The sequence below is a fragment of the Solenopsis invicta genome, chromosome 3 (assembly GCF_016802725.1).
Source record: "Solenopsis invicta isolate M01_SB chromosome 3, UNIL_Sinv_3.0, whole genome shotgun sequence".
NCBI classification, from domain to species: domain Eukaryota; kingdom Metazoa; phylum Arthropoda; class Insecta; order Hymenoptera; family Formicidae; genus Solenopsis; species Solenopsis invicta.
The window spans coordinates 6,783,402-6,804,179 of record NC_052666.1 but is presented as its reverse complement, the minus strand read 5'-3'; the positions used below and the strand labels follow the sequence as shown (position 1 = coordinate 6,804,179).

Genomic DNA, 20,778 nt, shown 5'->3' with positions numbered 1-20,778 from the left:
AAATTTGCTGCCTCAAAACAGGACCGAGGGACGCGGAACACCCTGAATGTTTGTCATTGGGCCCCCCGCTGTGGACCCATTGATCCATATATTCTGGGTTGTCGACGCGGCCTGCCTGTGCCTCATGGGCATTCTCAAGTTGTTACGTCCCTCCTTTCTCTCTCCATGTCTTACCTATCCTACTTCAACTCTGGCCGTAACATTAGAGTGGCTATGATAATTTGCTATCATGCTGAAGGTTCCAGGTTCAATTCTTTGGGACAATTTTTTTTTTTTTTTTTTCATAAAATGTAGTATTAAAAATAAATCAAGAAATTCAAAAATGCTCTTCTACAATTTGAAATTAGACCCAAAAGATATGTAAAAATTTCAACACTTTTCTTGACATTCTTTACCAATTGTAAATTTTCATGGCAAATAAATATTTTGTGTTATTTAGAAGAACATTTTTTCCTAATATTTTTGTATAATAACGTATAATTCATAAAAGTCAGCGTAGCAGATAAACCCATTTCAAAGTAGAGAAAGTATAGCAATCCACAGTGGCTCGGTGAGTTGATGTCAGCTTGACACCCGATGGACTCGAGTTCAAATCTCGGCATCGTCCGTGCCATCAGATACGTTCTGGCATTGTCCGTGTAAATGCACACTACGTGCAATATAAAGGGTGACAAGTTGACCACCGTTGAGCCACTGTGGATTGCATTTTTGTAAAAAAAAATTTTTTTTGTGTTACGTCTGCCGAGAAAATTTTTATTTTTCCGCGCCATCCGTACTAATAACAGCCTAATTAGAATCCGGAAACATCCTCCGATCAATCAGATAAATCCTGCATCAGTATCATAAATCGATATCGCTCGATTTTAAATCTCATACGGCTTGGCTACCTCGTGCTGCCCCCTCGACGCGCAACACCCGCGAGCGTCCGCAACGGCGCGAGACAAACATCGTGCGCCGACCCCTCGGCTCGCGGCCCCCTCTAATACCGTCAAGCTCCGCGCGTTGGAATTCTATTCATCTTTCCAATTTAATACAAAATATTAAGAACGGCAAATTTATAATTATCTAAACGTGATCCACTCATGGACGCTTCCCACTGCTGCGTCATGCAACTCCGATCGAAACAACTCTAAAATCACGGCCAATAAAAATGCCAAATAATTTTGAATCAATTAATCTCTTACGAACGATAATAAAACCTTAACTTTTTATACGCAAAACTACTGCATGTGCTTGGCGCTATCGCCTCACACACTCTCAATTATAATATAAATTCTATTAAATTCTATTAATTTTCTGAGCACTGGATTTCGCGTCGGGGCTTGGTATGCGGTGCCCCCGCGAGTCGCGATCCCCGGAGAAGTCAACAAGCGCTCGCGCGATATAGGCGCAAGCCGCGCGGTCGCGCAACGGGGCGAGCTTCTAAGGGCCACACGTTACGAAAAATTATCGCTCCGAATTTTCCGCGAACCTGAGGAATCGTCCCGCGACACCTCTTGCCCATATCCTTGCCTATATAAGGAGCGAAATCGGAGCTCGAAATTCAGATAAGTCTTGTTGGTCAAGTGAGATTCGCTGCCATCGGCGACCACCAACGTTCAGACCTCCAGGTACGATCTCAGCGACGAGAGGGTTTTACTCCTGACGAAGACGTTGGTCTTCGGGGTGGCCCCGGTCGGATCGCCTCTTTCCCTCTCCCTCAATCCCACCAGAGATCCTGAGGGTCGAACCACACCTAGCGTTAGCTAGAGTGTGGCCTCACTCGTTTCTCTGCTTCCCTCCCTTTCATCCGAGCGTTGGAGAACACTCGCGAAAGCGACTCTCCGACGTTTCCCCTCACTCCCACTCCTACGGCGTCGAAGAAGACTCGCTAACGCGACTCTTCAACACCGTCCTTCTTCTTTTCCCAACCCGTCGAGGAAGACTCGCTAGCGCGACTCCTCGACGCTTTCACCGTCCCCTCTTTTTCCGTACAATATCCACCTTCAAGGGAGGCGTTCTAACGGGTGTCCACTCCGACCCAGCGGATTCGTCTCTCATAACGTATACTCGATTAATAATTTATCTTACTAAAACTCGTAGATCATTCATACTGAGCTCTCTCTCTCTCTCTCTCTCTCTCTCTCTCTCGCGTTAAAGTCGTCCATTCGGAAGATCGGTAAGTTATCGGCTCATTTACGCATTCACGTGGCAATCCTTCTCCCATATTAACTGTACCATGTCTCGCTTGAAGCACATATGGGCAAACGTAGGGCACACCGCGCGTACGCCGGCGGCAGAAAGCGCTTCTTTCGCAAGATGATGCGGAAGCATAACTAGGGATCGGCACGGGAACATCCGTTTTACCCGCAGCCCCCATATGTAACCATCTACTATTCTGTAATCACGAAAATATATATACATATTCAGTTTAATCATTACACGCTCTGTCATTCATTTAATCCCACGCCAAGCTCAAGCACGCATGTTACAACTCCTGTAGCTTTAATAAAACGCTAGTACATTTTCTAAAACTACTGCTCATTAATCACCTAATAATATATTTTCCTACAATACCTCCTATTTTCCATACAAGAGATTTGTCGCGTATCCGGCCGTGTTATCACACGATTCGGAGCCGCGACTGGTGACAGCTGCCTTAACACCAAAAGTCACCCACGTCCCGGATCGCAACCTTCGCGAATCCGCGGACGTAACATTTGCACAAATGAATATGATTTTGTATCTTTTTGAGATAGCAACAAAAGATGATTTGTGCTTTATGAATCTTATACACTGCCTATAACAAATTTGCGAATCCGTGCACATCGCATATGTGATAGCAATAAAATTCTTGCAAAATGTTTTTATTAAATGTTTAAATAATTTTGTAAAGGGCAAAGCACAGACTCGTGCATTGCTGCATAACCATAAGCATAAGAACATTGATTGGTCCATTTTCTTTCGCATATTTCAAATGGACCAATCAATTCTCTTATACACATAGTTTTGCAGCTATGCAAGAGTATGTTCCTGCGTAAATCTATTACAGATGTAGTACAAATATTATTATGCAATATTTAAAAAGAACCAAGCTATAATATTTGTTCTGCGATATGAGTCTCGCAAAATCTTGATGGGCAGTGTACAAAACACGCGACGCTTTTTGATTCGCTCGCACCACGTGATGTGATCAGAGTACCTCCTCCAGCTTCTCGTTCTTTGCCGCGTGTGTGCAGACATGATATTGCGTGCAAGCATGGGGAGAAGAGCTGGACGTGGAACGCGTAAGTGAATATAATATATAGTATATTATATAGTACAAAATATATATAATATATATAAATTTATTTTCTAGAGCAAAGCAAGGGAAGTCACTACAAGGTGATTCAAAAAAATCAACGACGTCGCCAGCGACGGCGATGATGTTGGCAGCGACGGCAACGGCGACGACGGCGGCAGCGATGGCAGCGACGGCGACGACGGCGACGGCGACGGCGACGGCGACGGCGACGGCGACGACGTCGGCAGCGACGGCGACGACGTCACCAGCGACGGCGACGACTGCGACCGCGATGACGTCGGCAGCGACGGCGACGACGTCACCAGCGACGGCGAAACGTGCGATCACGTGCGACGTCGGCAGCGACGGCGACGACGTCACCAGCGACGGCGACGACTGCGACGGCGACGACGTCGGCAGCGACGGCGACGACGTCAACAGCGACGGGGACGGCGAACGACGTCAACAGCGACGGCGACAACGTCACCAGCGACGGCAACGACTGCGACTGCGATGACGTCGGCAGCGACGGCGACGACGGCGACGTCGGCAGCAGCAGAAAACGTGTCCGCGAGATCGAAAACGGTCTCGCGGTACACTCAGACGCCGGAGATCTTTATAAATCGAGTAAGTACACAGTAACCTTTTATTGAAATGTGTCGGTATTTATACCTTGCCGTTCCTATTCCTTACTTCATTGTTGTTTTCAAAACAGCAATGAAGTAAGGATAAGAACGGCAATAAATATGAACACCATGTTTCAATTATGTATATGATATATATGTATATGCATATACATACACATACACGTATATAATAAAGCTTTTTTCTTTACAGATAGTACAAGAGGAGGTAGAACGTCTTCTCTGGCAGAAGCAGAGGCGGCAGCGGAATAAGTGGGCCGCTAGGCAGCGGTCTTATAATTATCATGATCGGGATGCGGTGGCCGCTCCACCCGCGGTGGCCACTCCATTCGCAGAGGCCACTCCGCCCGCTCCTCCCGCTCCGTCCGTTCCGCCCGCTCCACATGCTAGACCCGCTCCGCCAGTATCAACTGTGCCACCGGGATACGTCCCCGCATCATATAATCCGGCGTCGTCCGTGCCATTGGGGTACGTTGCACCGTCGACCGTCCCCCCAGTGTACGTCCCGGCTTCGTCCGTGCCGCCGGGATATGTTCCGTCGTCGTCCGTGCCATCGGGGTACGTTGCGACATCGTCCGTCCCTCCAGAGTACGTCCCGGCTTCGTCCGTGGCGCCGGGGTACGTTTCGGCATTGCCGTCGTCAGCACCACCGGGATACGTAAAATATCCGTGATAATAATTTGCAAGATATATTATTTTTTTACTTTCTTCTGAAGTAAAGTACTGATTATCAAAAGAATAATTGTACTTGTATAACTATTGCAAAAATGTATGAAAATAAAATGTTTCAAAAAATTTGTATCTAAAAAGGAACAATTTATTTTTTTAGTTAGTATTATATTTTCAATGTTTCTTCCTGGCAATTAAACATGGTTTTGAGTATTTTTTTTTTTTTATTTTTTATTAGTTTATTTCGGGACTGTTATACAATGATACATCATTTGAAATGTTACAATAAACTAAGAAAAAACATTTAACCTATTAGATTTAATTGGGCGGTACGGTATCTAGTACTCTCGCCGCCTCATACAATTTTGTAGAATAAGTTCTATAGTCAATACAATGTTTCTGTTTTAAGTTTCAGTAAACGTGTCATTCTACAGAGTAGATGTTGTAACCGTTGTTCCATATTTATTTTATGATTTTATATTCCAGCAAAAAAGAGGAAGTCCCACGATAACAAAAAACTGGATTTTTTATCTGGTTTGGTGAATAAGATAAAATAATAGGGCTAGAATAAATAATTGTATGGGAGAATATACTTCGTTTTCGCTCGTTACTTGTGTACGTGTGTGTATTATGTTACAGTGTGTGAGGTGTGTGTGTCTGTGTTGCGTGTGTGAGTATGTCTGCACTAAATTTGTCTACACTAACTTATACCTAAGAATATGAGTAAAACTATGCTTGCTTGAGTCATATCTCATTGAGCCACCAATATTTTGATTTGTTTATCTTTTTTTTTAGTTTTTCTTCGTTCGGTATTGTAGTATCGTAACACCATGCTATGCTGGTATCGTTGCTACTCGAAAATTTAGGGTATTCATGGTTTTGAGTATACATACCGGGTGTCCCAGACCACCCGTCCCACCCGATTTTTTCGTAAACGCGACATTTTAAAGAAAAATGTTTCAGACTAAAGTTGTAGGGTTTTAAAAGATCTATTTACTGATTTTATCAGTTTGACCTTGGATGGCGTCGCCAAGGTCAGATCAAAATAACATTAACTTTTTTAAATAGGACACCTCATTTTTGGTTCCAGAATCTAATAGCTGGTGTCAAGACCTTTCCAAAACACTATAAGAAAGTTTATTTTTGTTGAGTACTTTCCGAGTTGTGAGGCTTGAAAGTTACGGTGTACTGTTACCTTCAAGCGTCATAACTCGGAAAGTCCTTAACCAAAATAAACTTATTTATAGTGTTTTGGAAAGCTCTCGAAATCGACTACAAGAAAATGCAATGAAAAATATAAGCAGAGGACACCGACTTCGCCCATGGTATCACGTCGAATAATGCTTTCTCTCTCGAACCAGCGTCGAGCGAGGAGGATGCACTATCGTAAAGCCCCCCACCACTTTCCGCCCGCACCCCGATCGTCGCCGCGCAGCCTAGACACACGTACGAGCGCGGCTCCGCGTGTGTGCGGCAGCCGAGCGCTAGCGTCGAGAGACACCATTTCTGCCGGTGCGTGTACCTATAGTCCTACGCGTAGAGTTTTGAAGATACCTAATTATCGAGATCTCTAACATTCGGTACAGCTCTATGATGCCGTTTATTCTTGATTTATTAATATTAATCTTCATTTAATGTTGATTATTGTAGCAATAAAGTAATTTTCTCGAAAAAGCACCCTTACATACCACTCCTAAAAGTCATTGCTTAGAATTCATAATATTACGCAACTCGTCACCAATTCACGTTTTCTAATAAGCAACCCGGTCGTAAGCGTAATTTGTAGTTATGCCTTACCCGAACGAAGAAGCTGCGTTAATGATGTCAGTTTTGGGTAGAGCTGGAAGTTTTCGAGCAGCTGAAATAATGTGGCGAAATGAATATCCCGATCATACACCACATTCGCGCAAAGTTTTCAGTCGCTTACAACGTCGAATAATTGTAAAAGGTATTGTTCAGCCGGATCATAATAAGGGAAGGCAAATTCATCGATCAGTTCGTTCAGTAAGAGCACCTGATGTAATTGCATCTGCCTTTGTAACCCCGAATGATTCTTTAAAGCGACGAGCAAGAGATAGTGGAATAAGTCGAAGCACGATCAGTCGAATTTTTCGTGAAAATTCATTCCATCCATATCGAATGTCACTTCACCAGGCCATGACATTGAACGATCATAGACAAAGACTGATATTCTGTAATTGGATTACTCAACAATTACCTAATTTCCATAGAAGTATTTTATTTTCTGATGAGTGCACCTTTAAAAGTGACGGCGAAATAAACACACATAATTTTCGTTATTGGGCACAAGAGAATCCACATTGGTATCGAGAAATGGATCATCAACGTATCTGGAAAGTCAATGTTTGGTGCGGAATTGTTGATACGCATATCGTGGGACCATTTTTCTTTCAAGAGAATTTAAACCGTTTTTTATACGCCGATTTACTCGAAAACGAACTTCCACGTTTACTTGAAGATATTTCACTCCAATTACGTCTAAATATGTGGTTTCAACAGGATGGATGTCCCGCCCACACGTCTGTCATTGCTCGTCATCAACTGAACCGCATATTTCGCGGCCGATGGATAGGTAAACATGGTCCACATAATTGGCCACCACGATCACCGGACCTTACAATTTTAGATTATTATTTGTGGGGACGAATAAAAGACCTTGTATACCGCGAACGACCTACGACTGCAGAAGATATGAAAAACAGAATTCGACAAGTCATTCAGTCTCTAGATACTGACGAAATTCGTTGGGCGACGGATGATTTCCAAAGTAGGGTAACAGCCTGTATAAATGCACGTGGTGGACATTTTGAATATCGAGACTGAACAACATGCGTATGCACAAAGGTGACGGCAAGGGGAACCACCTTATGAAAGCACCCCGACAAAGGTGACGGCGAGGGGAACCACCTTAAAAAGCACCCCGACAAAGGTGACGGCAAGGGAAACCACCTTATGAAAGCACCCCGACAAAGGTGACGGCAAGGGGAACCACCTTATGAAAGCACCCCGACAAAGGTGACGGCGAGGGGAACCACCTTAAAAAAGCACCCCGACAAAGGTGACGGCAAGGGGAACCACCTTATGAAAGCACCCCGACAAAGGTGACGGCAAGGGGAACCACCTTATGAAAGCACCCCGACAAAGGTGACGGCGAGGGGAACCACCTTAAAAAAGCACCCCGATAAGGTGTAAGTACGATCTTGTTACCTACACGTGGTACACCTTTGGTAACGCTAATACCTACAGGCGGCACCGATTATTTCGTTTTTACATTTTAAAAATGTTACTTTGACTTATACCTTTATGCCCAAGATCGATCTCAAGGTCGAATTCAAGATCATCATCAGGTTGATCCCTCGAAATCATGCAAATTTTGTCTGAGCCATTTTTTTGTACAAGCACATCCCTACGTTTTAAAAGGGTGGGACGGGTGGTCTGAAACAGGTATATTTTTCATTGCATTTTCTTGTAGTCGATTTCGAGAGCTTTCCAAAACACTATAAATAAGTTTATTTTGGTTAAGGACTTTCCGAGTTATGACGCTTGAAGGTAACAGTACACCGTAACTTTCAAGCCTCACAACTCGGAAAGTACTCAACAAAAATAAACTTTCTTATAGTGTTTTGGAAAGGTCTTGACACCAGCTATTAGATTCTGGAACCAAAAATGAGGTGTCCTATTTAAAAAAGTTAATGTTATTTTGATCTGACCTTGGCGACGCCATCCAAGGTCAAACTGATAAAATCAGTAAATAGATCTTTTAAAACCCTACAACTTTAGTCTGAAACATTTTTCTTTAAAATGTCGCGTTTACGAAAAAATCGGGTGGGACGGGTGGTCTGGGACACCCGGTATACATCCATGTATATTTATACAAATTTGATATACTATATATATATATACACACACAAGTATACAGGGTGATTCAGAACGACCCATGTGTCCCTGTAAAGACGTATTTTTGAATAAATTCTGAGACGATTTTTCCTGTACGAAAATTTTGTTCGACGCTTAATTTTTGAATAATAAGAGGATAAAGTTAGCGAATCACGGGCCGTGTACACATTGTAGACAAAGGCGCCGCAACTCACCGTCCGACGCGGGCGCTTACTCGTGTCGGACGGTGAGTTGCGGTGCCTTTGTCTACCATGTGTACACGGCCCATGATTCGCTAACTTTATCCCCTTATTATTTAAAAATTAAGCGTCGGACAAAATTTTCGTACAGGAAAAATCGTCTCAGAATTTATTCAAGAATACGTCTTTACAGGGACACATGGGTCATTCTGAATCACCCTGTATATGTATGTATATACATAAACAAATTTTAAAGCATTCACTTACAAGGGGAGGATCAGGTGAGTCACCCTGGGATTTTGATCCCAATTTTTGTATTAGGAGTACAAATTGAAAACCGCCGTTTTCCAATAGATGGCGCCAGCGGTAAATGCTGTGTGGCGTTCTTACACTCTTTCACTTACACTATTTATTCTTACACTTACACTTTTTACACTTGTTACTTAGCAACACACTAAACATCTTTTGTTAAAAAACATTTACTTCTTTATTAATATATTGTCTGTCAAGGAATGAACACGTTTATAATAAATATCTTTCAATCTCGAATAAATCTAGTGATTTATACATTAAGTCGCTACATTTTTGGTGACCCCGACGTGATCACGGTGTGAGCTGAAATATCTCTTGACGCGGGAAGTTTGATTTCCGAAGTGCCATTTGGTGTCTACAAGAATCTTCGAATTTTGATTTCTGGATCGTCTTGGTTCTTCTCTGGAAGCATCAGTTTAATAAAATGCCTGTGGACAGAACTCCTGTTAAATCTGAGTCAACTCCGTCAACTTCTACTACTTCAGCGTCAACCGTGAGCCTACAACAACAGGTCGGAACAGAGATTTTAAATTTATCTTCTGGTTTTGAACATCAGTCATCGGGTGAGTCCACTCAGATTCATTCAAATGAATTTCGCCTTTTGAAACTTCCAACCTTTTGGCATAAACAACCTAAGCTGTGGTTTGCTCAGATTGAGAGTGAATTTACTGTATACCGTATCCGTTCTGAGGATATTAAATATAGTTCAGTTATTCGTCATCTTGATGAACAAGCGTTAGTCGCGATTTCGGAGATTGTTGAAAATCCGCCTGAAATTGATAAATATAATCAGTTAAAGAAAGCACTCATTCATCGTTTCACGGATTCTGAAGAAAAACGTTTGAGACAATTATTAGCTGGTATTGAGTTAAATGACAAGAAGCCTTCAGAACTTTTACGTGAAATCCGTCAATTATCCGGTGGTTCTTTAGCAGATAACATTTTACATTCGATTTGGCTACAACGTTTACCATATAAAGTTCAAGCGACTCTTGCAGTGGTTGAAAACGTACCTTTAGTCAAGCTCTCGGAACTCGCGGATAAAATAGTTGAACGTGATACTGGTTTTCAAGTCGCGGAAGTTAATACGCAATCTACCTCTAAACAATCTGATTTTGCTGATTTGGAACAAAGAATCGCTGCGCTTGAAGTATCTCATCGTCGTGGCAGATCTTTTAGCCGATCTAGAAGCAGATCAAAATTCAGATCAAATTCACGAAATAAAAGATCTAATTCTAAAGATCAGTCAATTTGTTTTTATCACAAAAAATTTGGTAATAAGGCAAAGAGATGTACCATTCCTTGCTTGACGTCAAAAACTCTTACCGACTCTCAGGAAAACTAGAAGCGCCGTTGAAGATTGAGGCTGCTTACAACGGTTTACCTTGCCATCGCCTCGTAATTTTTGACAAATCAACTAATTTACATTTTCTTGTTGATACTGGTGCTGATATTTCCTTAATACCTAAGAGAGTTTTGTTTAAACCATTACCAGCTAATTTTAAACTTTTTGCTGCCAATGGTACTCAAATTCATACTTATGGTTCTAAAACTCTTTCTTTGGATCTTGGCCTCAGGAGAAATTTCCGTTGGAAATTTTGCATCGCGGATATTCAACGTCCCATTTTAGGTGCAGATTTCCTTGGATATTTTAATCTCCTAGTTGACATTAAAAACAAACGCTTGGTCGACTCTGTTACTGGCCTTAAACATTTTGGAAAGATCCAAGAAGTTTCACAATTATCCATATGTACCATGTCTCCTGACTCTCCTTATCACAGGATTTTAGCGGAATTTCCTGGACTTACTCGATTTGCTCCTCTTTCTTCGGTGAAGTCTTATGGAATTGAACATCGTATCATCACGGAAGGATCTCCTAAATTTTCAGTTCCCAGAAGACTTTCTCCGGAAAAACTCAAGTTTGCCAAGGAGGAATTCAAGTTTATGATGGAACAAGGAATTTGTAGACCTTCGAGTAGTACTTGGGCAGCCCCTTTACATATGGTTCCCAAATCGGAAAATGTTTGGAGACTTTGTGGTGATTATCGTGCATTAAATTCGGCTACCATTCCTGATCGTTACCCACTGCCTCATATTCAAGATTTTACTTCTGGGCTTTATGGTAAGAATATCTTCTCCAAGATTGACTTAGTAAAAGCGTACTATCAAGTACCCGTCGCCAAAGAGGATATTCACAAGACCGCCGTTACCACACCTTTTGGACTTTTTGAATTTTTAGTCATGCCTTTTGGTCTTCGTAACGCAGCTCAAACTTTTCAAAGATTAATGAACTCACTGCTCAGTGATTTAGATTTTGTTTTTTGCTATCTTGACGACATTCTTATAGCTTCCAAAAATGAACAAGAACATATTGCCCATTTGCGCATTATTTTTAATCGTTTATTACAAGCCGGAATGTCAATTAATGTATCCAAATGTCTTTTTGGACAAAAAGAACTTTCTTTCCTTGGATACCTAGTTTCAGATCAAGGTATTAAACCTACAACAGAAAAAGTAAAATCTATTATTGATTTTCCTAAACCTAAGACAATTCATGATATGCGCAGATTTATTGGCATTATCAATTATTATCGTCGCTGTCTTAAAAATGCAGCCGAACATCAAGCTTTACTTACTGAATTTTTAAAGGATAGTCGCAAGAGAGATAGAAGAGTTATCCCTTGGAATAATGAAACTGAAACAGCCTTTCAAAATTGTAAAGAAGAACTTCTCCGAGTTACTACTCTTTCTCATCCTGCTCCACATGTTCCTTTGATTTTAACTTGTGATGCTTCTAATTTTGCTGTTGGAGCGTCTCTAGAACAAACCATTGATAATGTTAGTAAACCTATTGCATTCTTTTCTAAAAAACTTGATCAAACTCAGAAGAATTATAGCACCTATGATCGAGAACTACTTAGTATTTATTTAGCTATTAAGCACTTTAAATATTTACTTGAAGGACGTCAACTGATTATTAGAACAGATCACAAGCCTTTGATTTATGCTTTTCGGCAGAAACTTGATAAAGCATCTCCTAGACAGATCAGACAATTGGATTTTATAGCCCAATTTTCTACTGATATTGTTTATATTTCAGGCAAGTTAAATTCTGTAGCCGATGCTCTTTCAAGAATTGAATCAGTTTCAATGCCAATTATAGTTTCTCTTGATGAGTTAGCTGATTATCAAAAAGAAGATGAAGAACTTCAAGACTTACTTTCTTCGAACTCTTCTCTTCAGTTAAGGAAACTTATTCTTTCTGGTTCAACTTCTCCTATTTATTGTGATTGTTCCTCTGAACTAATTCGTCCTTATGTACCTAAATCTCTTCGCAAGAGGATTTTCGATGTTGTTCATGGTCTTGCTCATCCCAGTGGTAGATCAACAGCTAAACAACTTTTGCATAAATTTATTTGGCCATCTTTAAAAAAGGATGTTAAAGAATGGACTCGTACGTGTCTACCTTGCCAACGTTCCAAGATTTCAAGACACACGAAGAATGTTCCTGTTAGAATCGCGATTCCGGATCAACGTTTTCAACATGTCCACTTAGACTTGATTGGTCCTCTTCCATCTTGTCAAGATTTTCGTTATTGCCTCACGATTATTGATCGTTTTTCACGTTGGCCTGAAGCTATCCCTCTTAAGGAAATCTCTGCTGACACTGTTTCTACAACTTTTTATACTCATTGGGTAGCTAGATACGGTTCTCCCTTAACCATCACCACGGATCAAGGATCGCAGTTTGAAGCATCTCTTTTTAAGGCTTTAACCAATTTGATTGGTTGTGACAGGAAAAGAACTTCGGCTTATCTTCCTGCTTCAAATGGCATTTTGGAAAGGTGGCATAGGACTGTCAAGACTGCCATTATGTGTCATCAGACGAAGAATTGGCTAGAGTCTCTTCCTTCAGTTCTTCTAGGTCTTCGTTCATGTTTTAAAGAAGATTTAAAAGCTTCACCTGCGAAACTACTCTATGGAACCACTCTTCGGATTCCTGGAGAATTTTTTATTGAAGAGGATTTTCCTGCGGATATTGAAATCTTTTTAGAAAAACACAGAATTCATATGAGGAATGTTAGATCTTCACCAACCAGTCATCACATCAAGAAATCTCCTTTTGTACATAAAAATCTTTGTGATTGTACTCACGGTTGGATTCGTGATGATGCTGTCAAGAAATCTCTTCAACCTCCTTATTCTGGGCCTTTTCTTGTTGTCAAACGTATTTCTGATTATTTGTTCTCTATAAACGTTTCAGGTAATATTGTTAATGTTTCTACGGAACGGCTTAAACCAGCTTTTCTTCCTAGAGAAGATTTTTCTGCAGTTTCTACTTCCTTACCTTGCTCTTCTTCTACGGAACCTGTAACCAGTTTGGATGTTCCCGCTTCTATTTCTGTTCCTGTTTTAAGACCTTTAAGAACTTACCCGGCTAAGAAGAAAGTTCATTTCGCAACGTAGTCGTCGCTTAGGGGGGAGTACTGTGGCGTTCTTACACTCTTTCACTTACACTATTTATTCTTACACTTACACTTTTTACACTTGTTACTTAGCAACACACTAAACATCTTTTGTTAAAAAAACATTTACTTCTTTATTAATATATTGTCTGTCAAGGAATGAACACGTTTATAATAAATATCTTTCAATCTCGAATAAATCTAGTGATTTATACATTAAGTCGCTACAGCTGGCGCCAAACGTTAAATTAAAAATTTTATATGTGAGGTTGAGCATCTGGCAACAATTCCTTATCATTGCAGTTGTAAATTTTTATCGGCGTTATATATTTTTTTGTGATCAAAAATGTCGAAATTTGTGTCCAATAAGCGTCATTTGCGGGAAGTTTTGCTTTTTGCCTTCAATTCGAAAAAATCTGCGGCTGAGGCGCGTCGAATGATTGTAAAAACTTATAGTGAGGCTTCCATTAGTGAAAAAACGTGTCGAGAATGGATCCAACGCTTCAGAAGTGGTGATTTCGGCGTAGAAGACAAGGAGCGTCTCGGACAGGTGAAAAAGTTTGAAGACGCGCAATTGGAAACATTACTGAATGAAGATTCATCTCAAACGCAACAGGAGCTTGCAGATTCATTAGGCGTGACTCAACAAGCTATTTCACATCGTTTGAAAACCATGGGAATGATCCAAAAGCTTGGACACTGGGTGCCATACGAATTAAAGCCGAGAGACGTTGAACGGCGTTTTTTCGCGTGCGAAACAGCTGCTCCAACGGCAAAAACGGAAGGGTTTTCTGCATCGTATTGTAACCGGCGATGAAAAGTGGATCCATTATGATAATCCAAAGCGAAAAAAATCGTGGGGCTACCGCGGCCATGCATCAACATCGACGGCCAATCCAAACATCCATGGCTCGAAGCTCATGCTGTGTATTTGGTGGGACCATCTCGGCGTGATTTATTATGAGCTGTTGCAACCGGGTGAAACCATCACAGGAGCTCGCTACTGAACACAACTAATGCGTTTGAGCCGAGCATTGCAGGAAAAACGGCCACAATACAAGCAAAGACACGAAAAAGTGATGTTGCTGCACGACAACGCTCGGCCACATGTTGCTCAGGTCGTTAAAACCTATCTGGAAACATTGAAATGGGACGTCTTACCTCATCCGCCGTATTCTCCTGACATCGCCCCTTCAGATTACCACTTGTTCCGATCAATGGCGCATGGCCTGGCTGAGCAGCACTTCCATTATTACGAAGAGGCCAAAAACTGGGTCGATTCGTGGATCGCCGCAAAAGACGAGCAGTTTTTTCGACGCGGGATTCGTATGCTGCCCGAAAGGTGGGAGAAAGTAGTGGCCAGCGATGGACAATACTTTCAAGAATAAGTATGTAACCATTTTTCAACAATCAATCCTCAAATTTTGACAAAAAACGGCGGTTTTCAATTTGTACTCCTAATAGATGATTTAAATTTTGCGTTTGGTTTTGACTAGTTGTATTCTAATCTTCAACTCGCAATTCTCTATCTGTAATGCATAATCTGATACAGACTTTACAGCCGTTATGTATTTTTATAAAGATTTTGCATTGTTACGCTTATGCAAAACTTTTTTACAAATAATGCAAATAAACATTAGTATTACTTAGTAATATATTTTATTTGATTAAATACACTCATACATACAGTTTTATAATTATTTCGTTTTCTTTCAAGCACTTTTATATAAATCCATTGGATGTAATCTTGAAGTTGTTTACAGCACACTTTATCCAAAGATTAGGACATTCTTTGAACATGCCATAGACGTTTCTATTCAATAACCAGATAATATTTTTAAAATGTTATTTAAGTTAATTTTTCAACAGTTATACATTAACAAATATATGCATTGTTTATTTTATGTTTAATTTATATTAATTATTTATTTAAAATAATATTTTATTATTATATCTCCTCTAAAAAAAATAAGGAATTGAAAATAAAACTTTGCCCAGTGCACATAAAAAGCTAGTTACGGGTCTGAGTCAGTTGATAAATGAGATCGTTACTATGATTCAGCGGTGCCTTTCACTGCACAGCGCCCCTATCGCAACATCGAGGAACTAAACTAGTGCTCTGTCTCACTCTTCACCGATTCCCACACCGATTCTGCACGCACACATAAACACGACATTTTTAATTGAAAGTATCTTTTATTCTAAAGCTTCTAGGATCGTTTTGAAAGCACACTAACAATCTTACGTGTAATTCACAATACGCTGGATGGTTATTATGTACGTACAACGTCTAAAACTTTTATACGCAGCACATATTGTCACGAGACTACTACAGAAGCACATAGATTTGTAACTTTTTTCTGTTTTTCATGTCAAATTGGTGCCAGCCTATTGTGTTTTTGTCAATACTTTAATCCTGGAGAAGGATTTATAATTCTATGAATTCCATAAAAAGTTTAGTGAAAATAAAAATAATCGTGTTCAGTCGGTATCTCCAGCATCGCCTTAACCTCCTATCACAATTGCCAGCATCTGTCAAATCTTTTATTAAAACGAAATACACTTTTAATATCGAAACTTTCATAGATGCAAAAAAGAACAATATTAGTACGTATATTTTGGTTTACGTGAGGGATTACAAAGCTGTGTTAATACGGCTTTGCATGATCGAGAAATATCTTTACAAATAAATGTTGATGGCGTACCATTATACAAATTAAGTCGAAAGCAACTTTGGCCTGTTCTATGTAAAATTCATTATGACCCTGTTGTATACAAACCGTTTGTTGTAGGCATATATTGTGGAAATAATAAGCCCAATAATATTAACCAATATTTATATAAATTTGTTGATGACGTCAATACATTACAACACGATGGTTTGCTTATTTCAAATTGTTTAATGAAACTTTGTATTAAATGTTTTACTTGTGATAGTCCCGCTCACTCTTTTTTAAAAGGAATTAAGGGGATGCTAAAACCGTCCTTTTTACCGACTGAAAGCGCTAATTTTCTGAAAGGCCGTTTTTCTAATTGCACAAATTTACAAATCCTTCTCCACAATTAAAGTATAGACAATAATTTACAATGGACGGTAGAATTTTATAAGAAAAAAGAAAAAAAATTATAAAATTACAGTTTCGTTGTTGACTTCTGGCGTTGACTCATAGAAAATCTTTTTCGTATAAAATTTTCATACTTTGCACGTATAAAACAAGTAGCGTCCGTTGTAAAGTGGACATTAAAGAACAATATTGTGCTGTTAGAATTGAGTCTAGGTGCTGTAACGACAGCATCGTTACGAGGGTAAGTTATATCTCTTTCTCGCTCGCACGCCGGATTATAATATATCGTTCCGTCCTTTTTACTCGCACACCCGATCACGTGACGTCAGTACTCTCCGTCTCGCTCACTCGCACGCGCGGCCACGTGACGTCGGTTCCGTCTTCCATCTCGCTCGCTCTTGCGCCCGGTCGCGTGACGTCACACGTAGCATCGCGCGGGCACGTGCGCGTAGGTACACGCCGAAAAGTGGGGTAAACACGTGGTTCCGACTGCGTGGGCGGCTGGAGGGTATAAACACGGAGCCACACCAGGAAGGAGCAACCAGTCGGTTCCAAATCACCGGTACCGACACTCCGGGAGTACTCGGAGCTCCTTGGCTGGGTGTTCTCGGCTTCCTTATACCGGGTGTACTCGGTTTTCTGAAAACCCCTGACATCGGGCGTTCTCGGTTATCCGCACTCCTGTGCCGGGCGTTTTCGGCTTCCTGACACCGGCCGTTCACGGCCTTCCTGACACCGGCTGTTCACGGCCTTCCTGACACCGGGCGTTCTCGGGTATCCGCCCTCCTGTGCCGAGCGTTCTCGGCTTCCTGAAACAGGCCGTTTACGGCCTCCTAATACCGGGCGTACTCGGTTATTCCGTACCGCACTCCTACGCCGGGTGCTCTCGGCTTCCTGATACCGGGCGTACTCGGTTACCCGTTTCTTTACCTATTACCTGTCCTATAATTTCGATTCTTAATTGTCGTTTTATTTTCAGAGCAGATTTAGAATAATTTCACTCGGTCGGCGACGACGCGTTTACCCGGAGTTACAACTTCCTCGCCGGATTTTTCCTTGAATATCCTCCGTCCCGAGCGTTCCGTCCGAACAAGCGCCCTCCTAACAAAGCGAGCGTATCTTGACCCCTTCCTCAGGCGAGCGATAGCTATTAAGTTGCGTTAGCATTAAGTCCGCGTTACTTGTAATATTTTCCGAGCGTTAGTTTGTAAGATCCGCGTCTCAATCGACGCCGCGAGCGCTTAATTTAGTTTAAGTTTTCTATGTGTTCTCTATGCGAGTACGTTATAATTAGTTTTAGGTTCTTTCCGTGTGTGATCAAACGTTCCGGGGAACACGAGTTCCGAAGGTGTTAACTTCCTCTCTTCCTAATAAATTTTATTTTTTTTGTATCACGGAGTGTGAGGAAAAATTGATTTAAATAAATATTTTGTTAATTTCTTTTCAAATCGGAGTTCCTTTTTTTCTCGACCCTGGCACCGGCGAGCTAATCCGTGACCGCGAGAAAAGTCGAACCGTTACAGTGCTTAATATAGAAGATTGACCTTCCAGAAAATTTCGTGTATACGTCGTGTGTATTCTTGCGTGCGATATCGGTGGGAAGAAAAGCAGTTGATTAGTTCCTGAATGTTGCGTTAAATGTCGTTATTTTAATTCTTCCCTGTTTTACCTTTGAACTATATGCTTACGTTTGATTCTTTATTCATTAGTCATATACTCGCACTCTCTCTCTCTCTCTTTCTGGCTTTGTTCGATGCACGCAAGACACCGATTCACTATCTCTTTTATATCTCTCGCTATCTCTTACGCAGCCATGCACACACGCACGCTTTCTATTACGTAAGCATGCATGTACGCATATTCTTTATCATTTACTACGTTTACACAACCTAACATACGCCAAAGTTAAAACATCGATGTTATGATACTAGATAATCATGTTTTATATATATATATGTGTGTGTGTGTGTGTGTGTGTGTGTGTGTGTGTGTGTGTGTGTGCATACGCGTGTGTGTGTGTATCTGTCTTTGTGTGTGTGTGTGTGTGTGTGTGTGTGTAATTTTAAAAAAGAAAATTTAATTTGTAAAAGGGAAAGTTTTTTCTAATACTCAAGATTGGGATGGAAGAAAACGGTAAAAATATTGATATCACGATTACAATCAAAGTTTTTGTATCATATTTTATAAAAAATATTTTATAAAAAAAGTTTACCTGAAAAAAAAAGAAGTGAAAGGTTACATGAAGGTTATATAAAGATTACAATAGGTTATAATATTTAAAAAGTTACAAAATAAAAATAATACATAGTTTATCTGTAATATGTGCAATATGCGTGTATATGGCTTGAGGGCCCCATGCATCCGGATGCATATCTGGAATGCATTGTAACAAAACGCCCCTCCACCTCGCGCGCACTGCCACTCCGCTCCGTCCACCCGAGCAATACACCGGCAGAACGCCACGTGCGCGCACCAGGCTAACCTGTCGTTACGATCACGCGGCAGCCATAGAACTTATAAACATGGAAGGGGAATAGGAAGACGCGACTGTGTCCAAGAAGCGAGACAACAATATATAGTTCTGTCTCTTTTCATTACTTTTCCTCGAAATGCGCATGCGCGGTCGGAGTGAGATTGTGTTATGTACATATATTGTACATTTTGGTTGTGTATGTACGTTGATATAAATCGAGTCAGGTTATATTAAAGTTTAGCGACAAAATCAAGCGTCAGTTTTTGCCTGTGCTAATTTGTGCTGTGCCTGATAGAAAAACAAATTAGAAAAAGAAAAATGGGAGTGTATTGTCTGCTGTGCGGCAATCGAAACAAAACCGTTTCATATCACCGGTAAGAAAATTATTTTTGTATAGGTTATGTATGTTTTAGAATACATACATATTAATTTACTGTAAAATTGAATAGTTTTGGCATTAAAAATTAAAATGCTTATATAATATATTTACAGGTTTCCGAAAAATAAGCAAGATCGAGAAAAATGGCTATCCTTCTGTGGAATCAAGGAGCAGGATCTTAATACCGCTACCTTCCTATGTTCCAATCATTTTAAGGAAGAAGATTTAAAGAAAAAATTAAATTGTTTAATTACAAATCCTGGAGCAATACCATCTATAAAGACACAGAAAAGGAAAAAGTACGTTTTGGAGATTTTAATAAAAATAATTTAATTTTTTGTGTGCCTAACTTTGTCATTATTGAGGGTGTCACAAGTACACAAAAATTAAAAATATTGTGATATAATATACATATATAAGCATTCAGTTTAGCTATGTACAATTTCAGATCAAATACAACAGACAACAAGTGTCTGCCACCAATAAAAAAACACAATTTGGGTGAAGTTGTGTCCATTGTAGAAGCTGATGCATCCAATTCTCCGACAGCAGCTAATACTATATTTACATTGATTGAAGATTCTCCGACAGCAGCTAATACTAGATCTACATTGATTGAAGATTCTCCGACAGCAGCTAATACTATATTTACATTGATTGAAGATTCTCCGACAGCAGCTAATACTACATCTACATTGATTGAAGGTAAAAATTTATATTTCTATATTTAAAATAATAAAATTATAATTATTAAATAATAAAGTTATATATAATAATAAATATATTAATAATTATGAACTTTTGCAGTGAACCGTCGAACACCTCCAATGACTGTTCCCGAACCTCGATATGTTGGCGACATTCGAACACCACATTTAGCTACACCTCGACGAGCAAAAAGAGCTGTAGCTCTAACACGACGAGTTATCAGTCAATATTCGAGGAACATTAAAACATTACAACAATCACAAAACAGATTACGTGCACGTGTAAAAAAAATGAAAGACCTATTAATTGATTTAAGTCAAAAAAATTTAATTTCTGAAAATGCGTTAGACATTTTGATGGTAAGCTTGCGTTGCTAAATTGGTAATTGCAATAAATTGTAATTTAGATAGTTAAAAAGTTGTAATATAATAAATTTATAAATAATTCTAACAAATATTACGTAAATAGAAGATAATTAATCAATCATAACGTTAATTGTAAATAGTTAGTGAAATTCGCAATTATATACATATATAATTTCATATTTTATAATCGATTTATATACATAATTTTATATAATTTTATATCTTACCATTTATTAACATTATAGAGTATTTACATTACAGAACATTGTTATTTACAGTACAAAATTGTGAAATATGTGACAAAATCAAAATTAAAATAACATGTGATTCTTATTCCT

General features: G+C 39.9%; 3 protein-coding genes across 3 annotated transcripts; all 3 read left to right on the top strand.

Annotated features, from left to right (window-relative positions):
- Positions 1-3,775: 3,775 nt before the first annotated feature.
- On the top strand, positions 3,776-4,579 carry LOC120357321 (adhesive plaque matrix protein-like). Its single transcript, XM_039447485.1, has 2 exons — positions 3,776-3,889; positions 4,100-4,579. Exons 1-2 carry the CDS (start codon positions 3,776-3,778, stop codon positions 4,577-4,579), a joined length of 594 nt encoding a protein of 197 aa, XP_039303419.1.
- Positions 4,580-9,408: 4,829 nt separating this feature from the next.
- On the top strand, positions 9,409-10,329 carry LOC120357320. The gene has a single exon (XM_039447484.1). The coding sequence runs from the start codon at positions 9,409-9,411 to the stop codon at positions 10,327-10,329; it is 921 nt and encodes a 306-aa protein (XP_039303418.1).
- An 8,719-nt stretch (positions 10,330-19,048) lies between these two features.
- Positions 19,049-20,731, top strand: LOC105207019. The gene is made up of 5 exons (XM_039447483.1): positions 19,049-19,362; positions 19,481-19,666; positions 19,816-20,072; positions 20,175-20,434; positions 20,702-20,731. The coding sequence occupies exons 1-5, from the start codon at positions 19,307-19,309 to the stop codon at positions 20,729-20,731; spliced, it is 789 nt and encodes a 262-aa protein (XP_039303417.1). The 5' UTR covers positions 19,049-19,306.
- The last annotated feature ends 47 nt before the right edge of the window (positions 20,732-20,778 follow it).

Coding starts and splice junctions, on each gene's coding strand:
- LOC120357321 (XM_039447485.1), top strand. CDS start 3,776: ATGACGTCGGCAGCGACGGCGACGACGGCGACGTCGGCAGCAGCAGAA. Junction 3,890..4,099: donor CGGAGATCTTTATAAATCGA/GTAAGTACACAG, acceptor TTTTCTTTACAG/ATAGTACAAGAGGAGGTAGA.
- LOC120357320 (XM_039447484.1), top strand. CDS start 9,409: ATGCCTGTGGACAGAACTCCTGTTAAATCTGAGTCAACTCCGTCAACT.
- LOC105207019 (XM_039447483.1), top strand. CDS start 19,307: ATGGGAGTGTATTGTCTGCTGTGCGGCAATCGAAACAAAACCGTTTCA. Junction 19,363..19,480: donor AAAACCGTTTCATATCACCG/GTAAGAAAATTA, acceptor ATATATTTACAG/GTTTCCGAAAAATAAGCAAG. Junction 20,435..20,701: donor ATGCGTTAGACATTTTGATG/GTAAGCTTGCGT, acceptor TTTACATTACAG/AACATTGTTATTTACAGTAC.